Source organism: Haliaeetus albicilla, chromosome 4, assembly GCF_947461875.1.
Source record: "Haliaeetus albicilla chromosome 4, bHalAlb1.1, whole genome shotgun sequence".
Classification (NCBI taxonomy): domain Eukaryota; kingdom Metazoa; phylum Chordata; class Aves; order Accipitriformes; family Accipitridae; genus Haliaeetus; species Haliaeetus albicilla.
Genome location: NC_091486.1, coordinates 14302301 through 14320021, shown reverse-complemented (window position 1 = coordinate 14320021; position 17721 = coordinate 14302301). Strand labels below are relative to the sequence as shown.

General features: G+C 47.2%; 1 protein-coding gene across 4 annotated transcripts in view; it reads left to right on the top strand.

Moving 5' to 3' along the window:
* The window catches only part of GLI2 (GLI family zinc finger 2), a 200367-nt gene that overhangs the window by 144084 nt on the left and 38562 nt on the right, over positions 1-17721 (top strand). For 3 of the 4 annotated variants that reach the window (XM_069781021.1, XM_069781019.1, XM_069781018.1), the window contains 2 exons: positions 13468-13670; positions 15355-15546. In XM_069781021.1, the coding sequence (XP_069637122.1) occupies positions 13589-13670; positions 15355-15546 (274 nt within the window). In that variant the 5' untranslated portion in view covers positions 13468-13588. The remainder of the gene's footprint in view (positions 1-13467; positions 13671-15354; positions 15547-17721) is intronic. The other variant, XM_069781020.1, reaches the window with a different exon arrangement.

Sequence of the window (17721 nt, the reverse complement as noted above, 5' to 3'; positions counted from 1 at the left end):
GCCTTTTATAGCAGGTGTGAATGGTCGTATTAATTCTTACAGCATTCACGAGTACCAAATGTGTACTGCAGTGCTGGGTAAAAGTAATTATTTTGCCATTACATTATGAACAGCTTTAAAACTTGCACTGTAATGTGACGTGCATAAAAGGGAATTGTTAATATTAGAAGTTCAGTTCTGGATAGTTGAATTTCTTTGGTTACTAATAATACTATAGATTCTTTAAACCATAAAATATTTTAAAAATCCACTTTATTTTCGCCTGTTATGTCCTTTGTGTATTTTAACAAATCAAGCAGCAGATACAACTAAAAAAAAAGCCCAAAACATGCACAGTGCAGGACCTTAAGGCCTATTTTCAAAGTAAACTCCAAGTCAGAAGTATTTGGACATCAAAATCCCATCAGCAGCCTGTTCCCACAATGAATCCATGCAGGAGCTTACAGCACACTGAAATCAACTTGGGCTGCAAAAGATACTTAAAGGTGCAAAAAGATGACTGATGGGACTTTCTAAAGCTGCTACCACGTGGAAAACCTTGCTCCTGGGATTTAGGCATAGCTTTGATTTCCAGGGTTGGTTTGCTCGTCACTGTGTTGTCTAAACAGGTAAAATAATCTACTGCACCTGAGCAGTTCTGTTTTCTCATTCCCAGACCACGGTACACTGGCCTTGTGTTTGCCTTTTCCAAAACTGGAGAGAGTTGTTTAAATAAAATTTTGTGCTGAATTATTAAAGACACTGCAAAGGTTTTCATTAAAATTTGAGTATGTTTAATATCCCTTCTCTTGAATTTTAAATAGAACCAATACTTGGTGACTTAATTACCCAGCAATATCTCTTTTTTAGATTTTTACCTTATTTAATAAAATGAGTGTATTTACATAGTTCCAACCTAAGCACATCTTGTTTTACTGACTAAGTGCATCATTTAAAGGGCACACAATGTTAACACCTTTTGGCTTGCCTAAGACTTTACATCATGTTACACACTGAATCCCACAGTGAACTTTATCCTGTGCAAAAAATAACTCATTTTCTCTATCCTTTCTGATAAAATGTTTTAAAAAACCCCACAACTCTCTGGTCATTTTAAAATGTCCCCAAAACATACGTGCTTTCGTTGAGGTTATATTCAGACTGCCTAGATTATCGTCTCAGACAGACTTTGGCCGCTGTTACGGAAAGTGATAGCTATAATGTCTGAGTTGAGCACCTGCAGTTGGCCGTGCAAATACAGCAGCCACCTCTTGCTTAGCTCTGCATAATTTTGGGGCTTGGCAAAGTGTGTAGAAACAGGGCTGGAGGTCTTATCCCTCTCTTCACTTAGATGCCACAACAGGAGCATAAGCTCGTGTTTGGTGAGATGCAAGAAGGGTGTTTTTTGAGGTTGGTGGAGTGATGAGGAACCTTCTGCTTCTGCTCCTGGCCCAGCAGTATGGACCATCACCAGAACTGTTAGCATGAGGAGGATGTCTGGGGGCCTTAGCCAGCACTGATGCTTTAAAAAAATCCCCTGTTTTTCAGGCAGCACCCCAAAGCCAGCCATGATTCCCTGGAAAGGGGAGAGTAAAGAGTGGCTGTGCCTCTGCTGTTGCTACATTTAGGAGAGAAACAGCTTCAGCGACTTGGTGTCAACGTGGTGCTTTTAGGAATTAGATGCCACATCTAAGGTTGGGCTGGGGTCATTTAAGGCTCAACTGAGGACTGGAGATACCGAATTTCCTACCTTTACCCAGCCGACCTTAGTGTCCGGTTACTACCTGAGCTGGTTTGGGGCATCTAAAATTGGCATGGGGTACCGGGCAGGCAGAAAGGTGGGTGAGAGCGGTGGCCGGGGGAAGTGAGGCTACGGCATAGCCATGAGGATGGAGGTCACTGGAGGGTGGTGGCATCATGATGAGCTGTGCTGTGCTCAGACCTCCTCTCTGGCCAGGCTGGTGAACGCCAGACCCACTGGACCCTGACACAACCATGGTGGATGCGCAAGGGAGGGCTCTGTCTTCGGCCTCAAAAGGCCATGTGCGTGTGTGCATCACTCTCCAGCTAAAACGACAACGACTCTTTGAAATGTTTTTCTGCATTTGCATTTACAAAAGCTGGATAAGCCTTTTTTAAAAAAAAATCTGATAAGTAGCAGGCAATTGAATTAACCACTGTTGACTGTATTGCTGTCTCTTAACAAACTCCATCTGTATGGTCTCCCTTTGTAGACACAATTTTATAACTTAATTTCCCTACCAAAACATCAGTGTTTACTTAGTAAGAAATCTGTTCTTTGTCAGCTTAAAACAGTGATTTCTTTATTACCACTCTGCGCAAGGAATGACAGCACAGAGTTGGCACTGGAGCAAGTCTGGTTGAGTCTACAGCGTTGTAATGGAAACGGGGTGAACCGAGGGTCAAGTATAATGGGATTTGTATACAGAAATGTGTCTGCATAAGGAATAGCTGCATGAGATAAGAGAATGAAAGATGAGGCCCGCAGGTCTCCCTTTGCATGGCGGTGGGAGGGAGGTGTCGCCGTAGGTATACTGTGCTGCTGACACGGGAGACGGCGTTACCTCTGCGCCAGCGTAGCAAAGATGCCTAAATCACGCGTGCGTGCTCCAGCACTAGCTGCCGTTGGTGGGTGTTGGATGGGTTGGGGCGGTAGTCGATGATTACTCTGAGAATGTCTCGCATGTAATTTTTATTGATTTTGGGAAGCATAGGGTCAATGAGGGGTTTTCAAGCTATTACAGTCTGTGGCCTCCCTAAAAATTTTCCAGCAGGGTTGTCAAACATGGTGTTTGGCATGAATTTGGCCTGAATAACAAGAGGCTTGCTGGGTTTTTTTGCTGTCTTTCACAGCACCTGAAGGAGTTTTTTGTGATTCCCAAGGGTTTTGCAAACCACAGGTTGAAAAGCACTAGTATAAACTTTCAGCAGTAAACAGCTGGGGAACATCAGATCCCTATTCCTTCCTTGATAAATATGTTATATTTTCCTGTGTCACTGGAAAACTGGAAGAATAGGAGAGCAGCTGTAGAGAATGACACCAACGGATCTGGGAGCAAAAGGGTTTTGGAAGGAAGGCTTTTTGGGTGGTACATGGATGATGAGATATAAAATACCTCATCCTTTCTTACCATGAGCTGATGATTTGGGGCGGGGGGGAGGCAGGGGGCAGCATTCTGGCTTTTTCAAAGTCTGTTGGAGTTGTACAGGGCCATAAGCAGTGCTGGGGTTTTACCATAGGGGTGGGCTTCTGTTTATTGCATTTAGTTTCTCCTGCTGTAGAGCCTTTCTCAGTCTTACACTGCAGACTAGAGCTGGTAGAGAAATGCCAGTTGTTTATTGCAGTCAATTGGAGAGAGATTCTGCTTCCTCTGGATTATTTGTGTTCATCTTTTCCCTATGGAAAATTAACTCCCAGCTGAATGTTGTCCAGATTTTAAAAACATCCGTGTTTCATTCTGGTTCACTTTCTTTCTAGTTCTAAAGAAAGAAAAGGAAAAAAAGTGATAGGTTAAAAAGAAGAAATTAAAATTCAAGCACTGACTTATTGTTAATTCTCTTATTTTGTACAGAAAACTCCAGACACTTCCAAGTGAAAAGCTTGTTTGGAATAAAAAGGTGGTTTTTTTTCCCTGCAGTCATATCAGTGAAAAAGTTTTACCTAGTTCTGCTCTTCACCCTATAATTGCTTGCTTTTCAACATACTTGTAGCAAAGGAAAGGATGGTTAGATCAGCCAGCCTGCTGGATCAGATCTTACATTACATCTTGAGCTCTTTGAGTGCCATTAGCATTTCCTTTTAGAAGTGAAGAAATATTGACAGTTTGGTAGGTTATCTCGCATTTTACTGCACGTTAGGGCACTTCAAAGTCTTTATGTAGTGATGGGAACTGTCATGAAGTAGATGTGAAAAGGGCCTTTGGTCCAACTAAACCTGTCAGCAAGAAGATTTAGGGCAGATGGTTATTATTAGAAATCAATGTATTTATTATATATTGTTCAGGAATATTTCCCTTTGGAGGTTACTGTGAGTGCTGTTGCTGTTTAAAATGTGTCAAATGCCAGTAAAATTAATTCCTGCAGAAAACCCAGGGAGCCCCGACCAAAAGCTTTGCTATTATAGGAATGCACGTCTTTTACTTCTTTGTGCTGTGATACACCAGAGGCAGGTACACACGCAGCATGCCAGCAGCGTACCTGGTGTGTGTGGACGTGTGTGTGTGAGATGTGTTTCTGTGCAACTATCACAATCACCTCTACATACAGAGCTCCTCTGACTGCTGTGTCTAGAAAGGCTCTGTAGAGATTTGTGCTGTACCTGTTCCCATTTCTTTTTATTCCCCTTTGTAAAACATGGTTTTCTGGTTACTTCCAGTTGGTTACAACAGCTTATTGCTGCTTAGAGCAAGCACAGTATCTTTCTAAAGCCTGAACACCAATGGTTTCCCCCTGTACTTCAGAAAAGAGAAGTAGGACATTTCAGGCTTTTTATAATTAGTTGGGTGTAGGTTTTTCTTCCTTGGTGTCCTGTTTAGTTACAGGGTTTAAGTTATAGGACCTTGGATTATGGGAAGAGGACATTCCCAGTAGAAAAGGAGCATATTAGCAGCAACATTAATGCTGGAAGTCGCTGTCCTGGAACAAAGATTCATTTTCCATTCACCCCGTGATTTACAGCACATTCCAACCAAGTGATTTGGCTATGGTCTTCTGGCATAACATTGTTTGCCCTTTCCCTGACATTTTGCATATAAAGAAAAGTTATGAGCTTCTTGGGCATTCAAGGTACCAGGAAATGCAGGACTCTACCTAATTTGTTAACATGAAATTATAGATGTCAGACATAGACTCTGTTAGTTAACATTGGTTAGAGTAATGCTGCAGCCAGTTGATTGTATTACAGTCATGATGAAGAGGAATGGTCCTTTTTTGCTTTTCTGGGATATGACGGGTATAGAGCCAAGGCAGATTTAAAGTGTAATGAATGAAGAAGCATTTTCTATGGTTTGCCTGACTCTTCCATGAGCTCCACTGCTGTGGTGTTGCTGCCACTGACTTGCCCTCTCCACAACAGGTTAGTGCTGGCCTAACATGGAAAGGGACTTTTCAGAAGTACTATAGGCATAGTCTTTTAAATGTTAAACTATTCTGTAGCACTTGAACGTTATTTCCTTCTGAGGGAGAAAAGCCCCCACCCAAAAGTTGCATGGCAAGAAGACACTAGGCAGGGATCAGAAACTCCGATTTCCTCCCCACACACATACACTTCCCATTTGTTTTCCCAAGCCCAGTGTCTTCACAGCTACAAGCAAAGTATTCGCTCCAAAGTGCTAATATCCTCAACATGTGTCCCAAGGGAAATCAATCAGATGTAGAGAAATGGCTGTGTCACATCCAACACATCTTCCCAACACCCATTTCCCACATGACCTCACCAGTGCTGAATCCTGTCAGATCTCCCTCAGCTTCCTACTCAGCTCTTCCGTCAGGATCTGGTCCATGGCTGCACCTCTTCCCGTCTCATTCCCCACCACTTCCCACCTTGCTTGCTCCCCCCGCACCCGCCATGCCGCTGCCCAGCCCTCATCCCCTCTCCGCCCTGACCCCACAGTGTTTTGACACCCCAGCTCTCAAATTTTGTGACTACTGCAATCAAGTTCTCATGCCTGGTGGTTTCAACCTGAAGTTCACGCGCCTCCAGGTTTGCACCGCTCCTTCGGTCTGTCGCTGAACTACTTTCATTGGCTCTCACACTTTTATCCATGCTTTCTTTCATGCCTTTTTCGCTCACTCTCCTTCCCTCTCTCCCCCTCAGCTACCTTCCTTGAAGTTCCCCTTCTTAAAATATGCTTCCTCTCTGAAGGCTTTCATCATTAATCTCTCAAGAAACTATCTTAGAGACTCATCTGCTGTGCTTTGATTTATTCGTTGTGGGGGTTTTTTGGCGGGTATCTCACAAGAACTGAGCTGGTCATCCTTCTACCTCCGTCGCTAAAGGAAAGCTTGTGTGAAAAGGTGGGCTTTCAGAACTTAAATTAAAAGATCATGTAAGTAAGATAATTGGATAAAAAAAGGATATTAGGATCTGAAACAGAATGTTTACTTGCTTTGATGTGCTTTGGGAACATATGTCTGCACAGTGGGCTGTGTGGCTGATTAAGTATAAAACAACCCAAGAAAAAATCACCACTATTAAGCTTAAATCAAAGATCTCTCCTAGAGACACTAATTTGATTTGGGTTTGAAGGTCCCGTATCAACTCTAATTTCTACTTTTGATGTCTTGCTTCTTTGTGTGCTGTATAATGGAGGGCAACCTTACTTATTAAAATTTTGCATTTTTCTTCCATTTTAAAAGCAAATATTGATATTGTTGTTGTTATTGTGTTGCAATTGTGCTTACAAGTGTCAGCCAAAACTAGACCTGCATTGTGGTAAACGCAGCATAAATGCAGTAAGACACAATATGTGGTTAGGAGAGTTTCTAATCTGAGGACCAATTTCTGCACTCATACTCCCAACTTTGCTCCCTCCAAACATCGCCCTGGTCCCCAGTAAGGCTGCCAACAACCTGTAAGCTTAAGAACGTTGTTAACTTCTGGTGGAACTTAGACGAAAAAAAGTTTCAAGCTCTAAACCAAAATACTATTGTTTTCATTGATAAAAATAATAATACTTTTGAATCGGGTGAAATTAATTCTTTTGTTCCATTTGTTCTTGGTTTTAGATACTTTAAGCTTAGGATTGAAGTCAGGTAGGTTTGAAAATGAAGTAGTCTTTTGAAAGGAAAAATGAAAGACGTTTACCTTTTTTTTCCAGTTTTGAAACAGAAAAATCCTTTTTCTTACCTGGAGCAAATATATTAAATTGACCTCATATGCTAGAAGTTGCATTAAGCCTTGAATATGTTTTTCGAAGGGATGGAAAAAAAAATTGTGCTAAGAAATTGTACCCACCTTAGATTATGATACTGTTTCCATGGTGTAGATGGAAAACGGAGGAACTGACACACTGGATACCTGTTCCTGTTGCTCCTGCCATCAGCAGCAGAGTTTCCTTTGCCTTCAGTGGTGCAAGATTAGACTTTAAGGTGTGACTTTTAAAGGTATTTAGACAACTGCCATTGCCAATGGATGCAGAGTGGGATTTTTCATAGTGTCTGCCTAAATCATTCTCAGAGCAGTGCCCTAACCACAAATCCACAAATAAGGGATTTTACGTTCAGAGGTTTGTGTCTCTTAAGGCCCAAAGGAATTACCGCAGTTATCTGATCTGACATCTGTGACACTGGCCATAGGATTCCCCCCTTTAATTTCTACAGTGGGAGAAATTACTCTTTCCTACTATTAAAACTCCAAACCTTGCAGTACACTTAGAGCCCATCTTTTAGAAAAACATCTAGTTTTGCCATAAAGTCTTGCAACAGCACTGAATTTACCACTTCCTTCCATAAACCCATCTAATGGGAACTTGCCCTCGCTGTTAAAAAATCTTTTTTATTTTTCATTATTTCCATGCCTCAAAGCCATATTTGAGGGAAAAGAAGAAAACGGGAACTGCTTGAAACATGCCCATTAACTTTCTGCAGAGAAGCTGTTGCAATTTTTGTCCAGCTTCACAGTCTCCGTAACAGCTTCTTATAAGTGAGTGCATTAACTGCTGAATTAGCAAAGGTGGCTCTGATTTTCTACATATTCATCTTTGTGATTATGAAAAAAAAAGGTATTATTAACCCCATTTTAGAGCTGAGAAAATACAGGAAAAAGCAATAAAATTATTTGTGCTGAGCATCCCAGCAGGGGAGGGCTGGGAGTTAACAGTGATGTGTCTTGGGTCCCCATCCCAATCTCTTCCTAGTGCAACATGTAAGCTGGCATCTTCAAGCTGATAACCCTATATTCGAGCATCAGGTCACTTTACTGGATAATTATCAACTTGTTGCAGTGCTGGTAGAGCTGGGAAGCATGAGTGATTCCCCATCACCGTGCTCCCTGGCAGTGGCTGGGGTGAGAGGCAGCTGCAAGGCAGCTCCGCGCTGCAACTCGCAGCGCATCCTCCGCTCCCTGAGCCGAAAAAATGGGAAGGAGGGGGAAATCTTTGTGAATGATCAAATGCCTTGTGAATTCAATCGTTGTGGCCCAGGTTTGACCTCTGAAAGGTACCTTGTTTTGATGGACTTTGTGGGTTTTGATCCTGAGGGTACCGCACAAGTGTCGCGACCTATCGCCCTTCCTGTTGTAAGGGACTTTAAGTCAGAAATAAACAGAGGTGAAGTTGAGGGGCTGGCGAGAGCTGTTTAGACTGAATCGTTTAGCGTGGATCCTGGAGCATTTTAGGTTTCCCGCTAGGTACAGCTTTGGCATTCTATATGCAGACCGTCTGCCACAAGCACAGTCCATTTTTGGGGCATCCATATGTCTCTCCGCCATCTCCTGCAGATGTTGGGTGGTGTTCTGGGTACACAGGACTTGCGAAAGCCAGGCCAGGGAGTTTTATTTAAAACAAAACAAAAGGAAGGATTTTTATGTGGGGCTTAGATGGGATTGTTGGCTTTAAAAGCTCTACCAGCCGATGATACCCCTCCCCGTGAGCAGCTCTGTTCCTAGCTTCCATCTCTGTGTAGCAGCTCTGCAGTCTTTTTATTGTACAGCAAAACAATTGACTGCAAGTGTCCATATTCCATTAAGCGTATGGAAAAGTATTCAGCCCTTTGTTTTCCACTGAATGAATTTACTTGGCATGTAAGTATTAATTTAGACTAGTCATGGGACATTAGTGCTGGTTAATTGTCCCCATTTTTCTGGGGTTTATTTAACTGATGGAGATTATTTCAGAAATGTACAACTTCTTTAACTGTTGCATTCTTTGCTGGATGCCCCTTGCAGAGGCTCCAGACTCACATGCAGCAGTGGGGAGATGGTGGCACATCTCTGCCATGCAAGATTTTGGGATTGCTGGTGTGTGACCACAGGGGGAGAGCATGATGAGAAAAAAGTCACCCCAAGGCCCTGTTCATAGCAGCCAGCACTGGTTTTGCCAGTCCCTCGGGGGGTTTCCTTTCCCAGGAGCCCAGCCCGGCTCCTCAGAGATGATGATGCTCATCCACTGTGGGACCATGAGGATCCTTTCTCAGCACTGCGTCCAGCTGCGACGGACCGAGCGCAGCGCACACACACCTCCTGTGAGCAGCGCCAGCGGAGACGAGCGCCTGCCAGGCTCCAAGGCACACGCAGGGACACGCTGGTCTGCCTCACTGAAAACCACAGGCTGAATTTTTTTGCCTTGCTTTCTAAAGAAAAACTACCAGCTCCTTCCCCCAGACTTTGGGATGAAACTGTGGAGCTTTGGACAAGCTGGGGCTCCTTTCAGCAAAACCCAGGTGGCAGGAAAATTAAGCAGAACTCTTTTCCCCGGTGAATGGCAGTTAAGGAGTGACCAGCTCCTGGGAAACCACCAAAAATCTGCTAGTGACCCACCGGCAGCATGTGTCACGTCTCGGGTGCTTGCAGCTCTCCTAGTGCTGGTCGTGCTCCTCTGCTGCTGTGTGTACCCGCTGCCCCGTGGTCCCGCTCTGCAGGCGGCTGGAGCCAGGTACAAAGTACAAGGATTTCTGCTCTCCAAGGGGAGTTATCCAGTGCACCGGTAAAGACCTGCTCTGTAAAGCCTTCAGCAGCGTGCATGCCCCCAGCATCACCACGAGGCCCTGCAGCCCTTGGATGGGATCAGGGAAAGTGTCCCCCACCTCAGTGTCTCCCTCTGTTAGGGAGCAGGGAAGGGACAGCCTCTCCTGGGTGGGGGAGGAAATGAGTCCAGGCTCGCGTGCTTCGTCAGAGATGCAAATTGCTCTACAGGTCCTGAGCATTAATTATAGAGCCTGGGCTTCTCGCTAGAGCCGCGGGGAAAACAGGCCCCTGGCTCCCATTAAATTTAATGGCATTTGGACACCCAATTCCCTTAGCCTATTTGAAAACCAGAATCCCAGTTTCTTCAGAAATATATGTGGTCAGGTGAAATCCCTCATCCCGCTGCAGACAGTGAGATTTTTACAGTATTGGCTTCAGCAAAGCGGGCAACTCTCCCCCAGGCGCTGGAGTGTTTTCCTCGTGCCATCTGCGGGATCCAGGGAAAGAGCAGGGACTGATGTACGGATAGCGGAGGTGTGGGCAGGGAGCTCTGCGGACACACTGAGAAACCCAGCTCTGGCACCACGGCACCATTGCACAGGCTGGTTCACGGCACCACGCTGGAGATTGTCCCGCTGCAGGGTTTGGGGCATGGGGATGGAAAGCCCTGCTTGCCCGGGAGGTGAGCAGGGCATGGGGCAGAGCCGCCTTCCCCCCGCACAATTTCATCTCTCATCCATTTAAGCCACTGCCTCTAAAACGTAGCAGCTAATTGTTCTCCTCTGCCAGGAGCAGACCTGTGAGGCTACGGCTGCCTCTCACTGTGTCTTTGCAGAGTGCCGATGAGATGGCACAATGTGGGACTTGGGGATTAGGTAAGAAATAATGCCAGTAGCGCAACTGGAAAAAAAGGGGGGGGAAAAATCAAACTTTTGGGGAGTTAGGAGCAGAGGATCCCTCTGGCCCGGTAAGCCGTTCCTGGTAGGCAGCTACTGGAAGCCACGTTATTTTGGGACGTGCTGCGCCGTGGGATGGTGCCTTGCTAGAATTGTAGGTGTACAACGGTGAGAGGTGATCCCTGCCTGGGAGGGCTTACAGGAGCCAGACCTGGCTGAGAGTACGGCGATCCCAGTCCACAGAAGGAGAGATACGGTAAGGAGAAGCCTGCTCTCCACCCCAACCGGTCTTTATGCACAGGGCCAGCCTCGTATTGAAACACCACCCGGGGCTCCAGCTGCATGCATTTTGGGTGAATTCTTGATCTTTTTCCCAGTGTTACCTTTTTGGCCAGGGTGGAGTTTTCCTGTTCTGAGGGACTCCAGCGTTTCTGCCCAATTTAGCACGGAGAAAATGAACAGCAAACCCTTCATATTGTTATACACGTTTTAGATGTCGGCCTCACAGTTTGATCAGCGGAGGCTCCGAAGGCTCGTAAACCTGGTAATACATAGTTTCAAGCCTGCATCAAAGAAGTTCACAACCCTTTTGGGAGAAGCTGTGAGTACTGATGAAAGAGGGAACTTATTGTATATGTAAGAAAACTTCTTTCATGGCTTATGTATTAAGGCAGGCTCTGTGGCCCAGGGAAGATTGGGGCTGCTTTTAATTTACATCCCCCCTCACTTATATTAAGCCTTCGTCAGAAGAAAAATTAGTCAGATGTTTTCTTAATGACATCATTTTTTTTAATCCTGTTTCATTTTTTCCAGATGAGGCGGTGGAGATTATTAGAAATGAATTGAAACTAAATCTGGAACAGAGACTTTGATTCACTTCTCCCTCCTCCCCGGTAGAAATAAATTGGTCAGCTCCGTGCTCAGCCGCCTTTATTAGCAGCCTCGACAAAAAACAGCCCCGGCAGCCTCGGCTGCAGCTTTCCCGAGCTTGCCGCCGTCGCAGCTGACGTCACGGCGAGAGGCACCGGAGAGTGGCTCAGAGAGGGACTTTGGTCGCCCCATAATTTTGGTAACGAAAGGCCATGGTGACACAGGTGGGGAGGTTATGAGGTTTGAAATAGCCATGCCATTATAAGTTTGTTTTTCAGTGCTGTAAAAGAAAACAGGCTTGATGCTGGTGGGTGTTCCTCTAGCAAAACCCCAGCCTGGGTCCGACGAGAGCGTGTGCGTCCGTGGCTGTGCATCTCTGCAAGTCCCTTATATCTGATAGGTTTTCACTGTCTTGTATTTCACACCAGTGAGCCATGAAGAGTATTGCTACAGGAAAGTACTTTGAACTATAAATATTTTAAAAGGCATTTAATTTACTACCTATCAGCAGAAAGTGTTGAAAAAGCCACAAGGTTTACTAATTTATCAGAAAGACAGAGAAACACGCAGAAGATCAAACAAAGACAAACATGCTTGTAAACTGCTGAATAAGTCTGCAAAGCTTATATTACATTTCTTTGTGGTTTTGTTGATATGAAGGTAATACAAATAAATTAAAATGCACCTGAACCGTTGATAAGGCAGGGTGGGACCAAGATCCTGAGGTGCAGGTGGCATGTGGAAACTGCTCAGACCCTTGTGTTTGTGGTTGTCTGTGCATGGAGAGACAGATCTTAGATGCACTCGCTAGTGGCGTATTTGGATATTGTTAGGCAAGGACCTTTGTTACACCGTCCCTTAGCTCAGCCCACGTCCCAGATCCCTGACCTCCGAAACCCCAAATCCCCATGGTCTCCCATGCCTGGGGTGCAGCCCCAAGGGGTGCACATCCATCTCCCTCAGCTTTGCCAAAGCACCAGGCCAGGGATGAATGCCGTCCCTGCCGTGACCTGCATCTCTGCACCATCTCCACTTCCAGCAGTCTGTCAGTACAGAGAGAGCTAATGCAAAGCAGATTTTGCTCTTTCATTTTGCCTAATGGCAGTTCTGCCTCTTTTGGTGTTTAGCTCAGATTTTCTGCTTCTCGGGTCAGGGCATGTAACTTTTTCTCCCCTCCTTGCGCCTTCTGCCGTTTGGCTAAGAGGCTAGAGGGTACAGTAGAAGATGTGTCTGGGAGATGTCTGCACACTTTCTCTTCCATCCTTGCTCACCCTGCAAAAACTGCTCGAGTGCCAAAACATGCCTGTGCCTTTCTTTTTGTTACCTGCTGAATCCCTCAGCATTTACTGACTTCTTTCTCAGGTAACACTTGGCCTGGGGAAGATCTGAGGGATTTAACAGAGGTGGCCCCCAGAAAGCATGCAATAAAACCTCTCATGAACTTTTGCCCTCTGAACCGTACCACCGACCTGTCAAGGAGGTTTGTGCAAGCCGTGATGGACGCAGGCAGGGAGGGCTGCTCCACCGGCACTGGCCGAGCCACGCACGCTGGGCCAAGCAAAGCACGGCTCTCCTCAACATTGTATAACTACTACTTGCGCCGTTTGCATCCTTTCACACGCAGTCCCGTCTGGGGCTTTGTCCGCGCATGGCAGCACTAAACATCTGGATACCCAGGGGCAGTGAGGAGCTCACAAACCCCAGGTTTGCCTCGAACGTCTTCATGTAGCCAGCCTCCCTGTGCAAGGAGATGGAGCGAGATCTCCAGCACGGAGCTGCTCCACGCAGCCTACACGTGCAGGCACTGCCAGAAGCAGCTCATGCCCCTTTTCACAGCAGCCCAGCTGGGGTGAGCCACCTTGCACAAATATGTGTTTAGTGCAATGCGAGTGCAGGTCTGCAGGAAGCTTGCACCGGCTTCAGGCTCCCGTATATGCCAAGAGGGGAGGTTTTTCCCACCATGTGCTCGAAATCCTCCCTCATGGGCGAAGGCAGTGGGGTGGGAGGGAGAAGTGTGGCGGGTGGCCGTGCCCACCCCAGGTGGCTGTGAGTGATGGCGTGTCTCTGTTTCCTTCCCAGGCCTCCTCCTCTGAGCGGCAGCCCCGTCATCTCCGACATCTCCCTCATCCGCCTGTCTCCGCACCCTGCCGGGCCTGGAGAGTCACCCTTCAGCCCACCGCACCCTTACGTGGCACCCCACATGGAGCACTACCTCCGCTCCGTCCACAGCAGCCCCACGCTCTCCGTCATCTCTGCTGCCAGGGGCCTCAGCCCTGCTGACGGTAAGACGCTGTGCTGTTGGTACTGCAATGATTTTGTAGCTCACCAGCACTGAAATTCCCTAAAATCCAGGGATTTGCAGCTGCAAAGGCTCCGCAGCTGCTCTCTGAAGTGGGAGAGCTGTCTCTTTTTCTTTTCGGGTTTTTTTTCCCCCCCGTTAACTACACATTTGTTTTGCATCATTGCACTGAGAAAGCAGAGCGTGAGAATAGCTATTACCGCTGGATCATATTATAAATATTTTGCTTAAAGTACGTTCCTTTCTGCAGCGCTCTCGGCTCTCTTACGAGCTTCCCCACTCTTATGTCTCTACTGGGAGCCCTGCTTCCCCCAAAGACGGTCACGGTCGCTCTGGCTGCCTGGCCTGGCTGGGACTGACGTTGCAGAGATGAGGCAACGCCGGCTGGGTTATCCCCCTGTTGGCTTTGTGTCTCGGGGCAGGATGGCTCCCGGGTGAAGGAGAAGGGCCATACTTTCCTCCTCCTTACTCCTGAGCTGCCCTGCAGCAGCTTTCAGTGAAGGCGAGGGCGCGTGGGGAGCTGGCACTGGATGCGCGCAGAGGTGGTGATGTTCTCCGAGCCCCAGCAGACCCTGTGTCAGGGAGCTGGGGACAAAAATGGCTAAGCAGGGAAAGGGGAAAATGCACGATTCTGCTTTCACTTGGGGAGGTGCAAGTCATGCCCTATTTTGTCAGAAGGGCTTCATTACACGGTTGCAGGCAGCTGGCTCAGTGCCCGTGGAGCAGCAGGGGTTTGGGGTCTCGGCACACCCAGCAAACCCAGCATCTCTTGGCTCCCAAGCTGCTGCAGGGGCAAGCGACCCTTCTCCGCCACAGAGCAAAGCACACCAGAGAGCAACAAGGCCCCAGCTTAGTGTCTCGCAGCATAAAACTGTCTTCTCTGGCTAAAAAAAACATCGCTAGGGTGATCGGGAGATGGATGCGTCTTCTTCCCTCCCCCAAAACGTCATCCAAACTCCCAGCTGCCCGCCACGGAGAGGTCTGATGGCTGGTACGCGTGTGCTCTGCCCCGTCCTCTCCTTCCAAAGCCAGTTTTGTTGTTTGCTGTGAAAAAAAGGCATTGTGTTTTGGTTGCTTTTCTTCTCCTTTTATTCTTTTTCTTTTTTTTTTTTTAAGGCAGTGGTAAATAAGTTAATAGGGCAAGCGGGTGGGGAGGCAGGTTTGAAAAATTACAGCTGGGAGAAAGTGAGCGTAATTGGCTTTGGCAGCCAAAATGGTTTTATGCTGCCAGACACTAAACCTAGCTCTATGCATTAGACCTTGGCTTTAATTTCCTCGCCCTGCTATCGGGAACTGGGCTGCATTTGTCTTTCCTTCCTAATAGGCAGGGATGTTAATGCTGACAGGGTTACTGCTGCCGGCAGGCTGGGCCCTCTCCCCCCTCCCCGGGGTGCTGGCTGCGTCCGAACGGGAGGATTATTAGAAGGGGGAACGAGAGATTGTTTATAAATTTGCGGAAATGGAGGAATGCAGAGGCCCCAGCTTAGTTTCTTTTGTCCGCAGAAGCACGCCCAAGCGCACGTCACGAGAGCCCTACGCGGAGCCGCGCGGCCGGGGCTGGCGGGGGGCGCGGGGGGGAGACGGGGCCGCCAACGTCAGCGCCGAGGTCTAACGTTGCGGTGGGAACCTTCTCCCCATGTTTTTCTCCTCACCCGTGGCGCCGGCAGTGGCTCACGAGCACCTGAAGGAGCGAGGTCTCTTCGGGCTGCCCCCGCCGCCGCCGGGAGCCAACCCCGCCGACTACTACCACCAAATGACGCTGATGGCCAGCCACCCGAACCCCTACGGGGACCTCCTGATGCAGAGCGGGGGAGCAGCCAGCACAGCCCACCTCCATGATTACCTCAGCCCTGTCGACGGTGAGTAGCGGTCTGGGTCCTCCCCAGCACAGCTGAAATTTTGGGGCAGATGGATGGGACTGTCCTCCAGGTGGAGGTTGCTACACGTGGTTACTCTGCCCTGCCGAAACCCACAGGTGCTGCGCTATAATTCTCAGCTCAAAAGGTTGCCTTGTTCCATATATATGTATAAAACATCCGTCATTTAAAATATCTGCGTTGTGGCCTCTTTGGGAGGATGGCGTGGCTGCTGCACGGGTAGGAGACGCGCTGGTCCAGTGGGCAGGGCATTGCCGCCGTCCTGCTACTTTGGCCGTGGGTGACCACAGCGTGCCTGGGGGCAAGCTCCAGCTCACCATCCGACCCCATGTTTAGCCTGGTTGGTGTCTGGGACAAAGGTTGGCCTTTTCCTGGCATAGCTGGGCTCAGCATGATGGACCTCTCGTCTTGGTGGAGACCTCTCGGGTCCCCAAGGAGAAAAAATATGTTAACGGGGAGCAGTGGTGGAGAGGATATGTTAGTGCTTTGTGGGAGGAAAAAAAATGCAGGAATGTGGTATTTACGCTAGTATCAGGCATTATAAACCCAGAAAGTTCTCGCTCCTGGCTAAATGCAGAAGAAATAAAATCATGTTAGGCGCTGCGGTGCTGAGTCACTGCTGCAGCCTGACCGCTGCCCTGGTGAGATGGGTAAAGCCTATCTGGAAGCGTATCTGAGATCCAAATGATTTTTTTGAGCTGTTAGAAATTTCTTTCCTTTCACTTTATGCTATGTCTTGCAAGAACTGGGGTTGCGCAGATATTACAGAGGACAGTTTGGGGATTATTTCTGTGGCAAGAAAGAGAAGTCTCTGCCCAACTTTCAGATCCTGGCTTCTGTTTCCTGGGCTGCCTTCAGATTTGCCTGTGGACCATTATAATTTTTGGAGTGGAGATCTGCATCATTTCATTACCGCTTCAAAGTTTCTGTTGTTGAGCTTTTAAGATGAAAGACTTTGCAGTCTTGCTGCTTCGTAAAGTGACTGGTTTGGAATGATAAAAGCTGTTCTGGCTGTTCAGCGATGGGGGCTTATAGATATTTCTAACGAAAAAAACAATTTCTTGGCTGCAGCTGCTGCGGAAGTTTTACCTGAATAGTCATTTTCTGCTGCCTGTTCCTAGATTAATCAGGAACCTGGATCCCAGTCTGAAAGGGAGAGCACATGCTCCTTGGTACCATCCTGCCTCTAACACCCAAAATACCTTCCGGGCTTCTCTGCTACAAAGCAGCTGGTCAGTAAGACCTCTCTGTCTTCCCTCCAAAGGGTTAATGTCTGTGGTTATAACAGATGGGTGCAAACCAGCCCTGCCAAGTTCTCCTCGGGCTCATGAACAAGACTCCTTCCTCCTTGCCTCCTTATTAGTCCATCTCTGACCAGCAGTGCCTCACTGATGTGCCAGATAAACAGCCAGCGAGGGAAGAAAACACCGCTGTTTTCATGCTAGCGCAGGCTGACTCTTGGTACACCAAGATGCTCGTCCTCTGGTTTGCCGAAGATCAGTCTTTATATCTAAAGTTGTCTGAGATACTCCCCTCAGCAGAAGACTCTCTTACTGCTTGCCTTCTCCTCAAAACAGCTCTAGAGTGAATCACGTATCAAAGGTCCCAGTTTCATGCAGTCAAGTTCATAACCATTATTCACTGCAAAGCCAGGGCTCACCAAGCATTTGTTTTGATCTTTCAGTAAAGCTTTGTTGATGAGTAACTGGAAAGCCCTTTCTGGGCCTTCACATGCTCTATGTGAGATGAAAACTTTCAAATGTCATGAGGATGTGATGTGAGACGCCAGAAGGCTACTTTTTAAGAATGTGAAAAGGAGCAGCAGCCCAGTGCCAGTCTCTGTTCTACAGGTTTAGGTTTATCCATCAGCCAGAGAGAAGAGAGAATTCTGCATTATCAAGGCGGAGACTAAAATGGATGGCTCTGAAACACTGGCTGAGGAACCAGAGTCTCCCTCTCTTTTTAGAAAGTTATTTCAAAAATCTAAATCAGCGGGGCCTAAGTAAATAGTGGAACCAATAATTTAATGAAGCATCCTCTTATGGTGCTTTTCTGAGACAAGAATATCAATAGCATGCATAAAACCTTAATGAGTCACCACCTCACAGCATCTGTCATTCAGAGAGCCCTTTTCTTCCCAGAGAGCCCCAGAACATA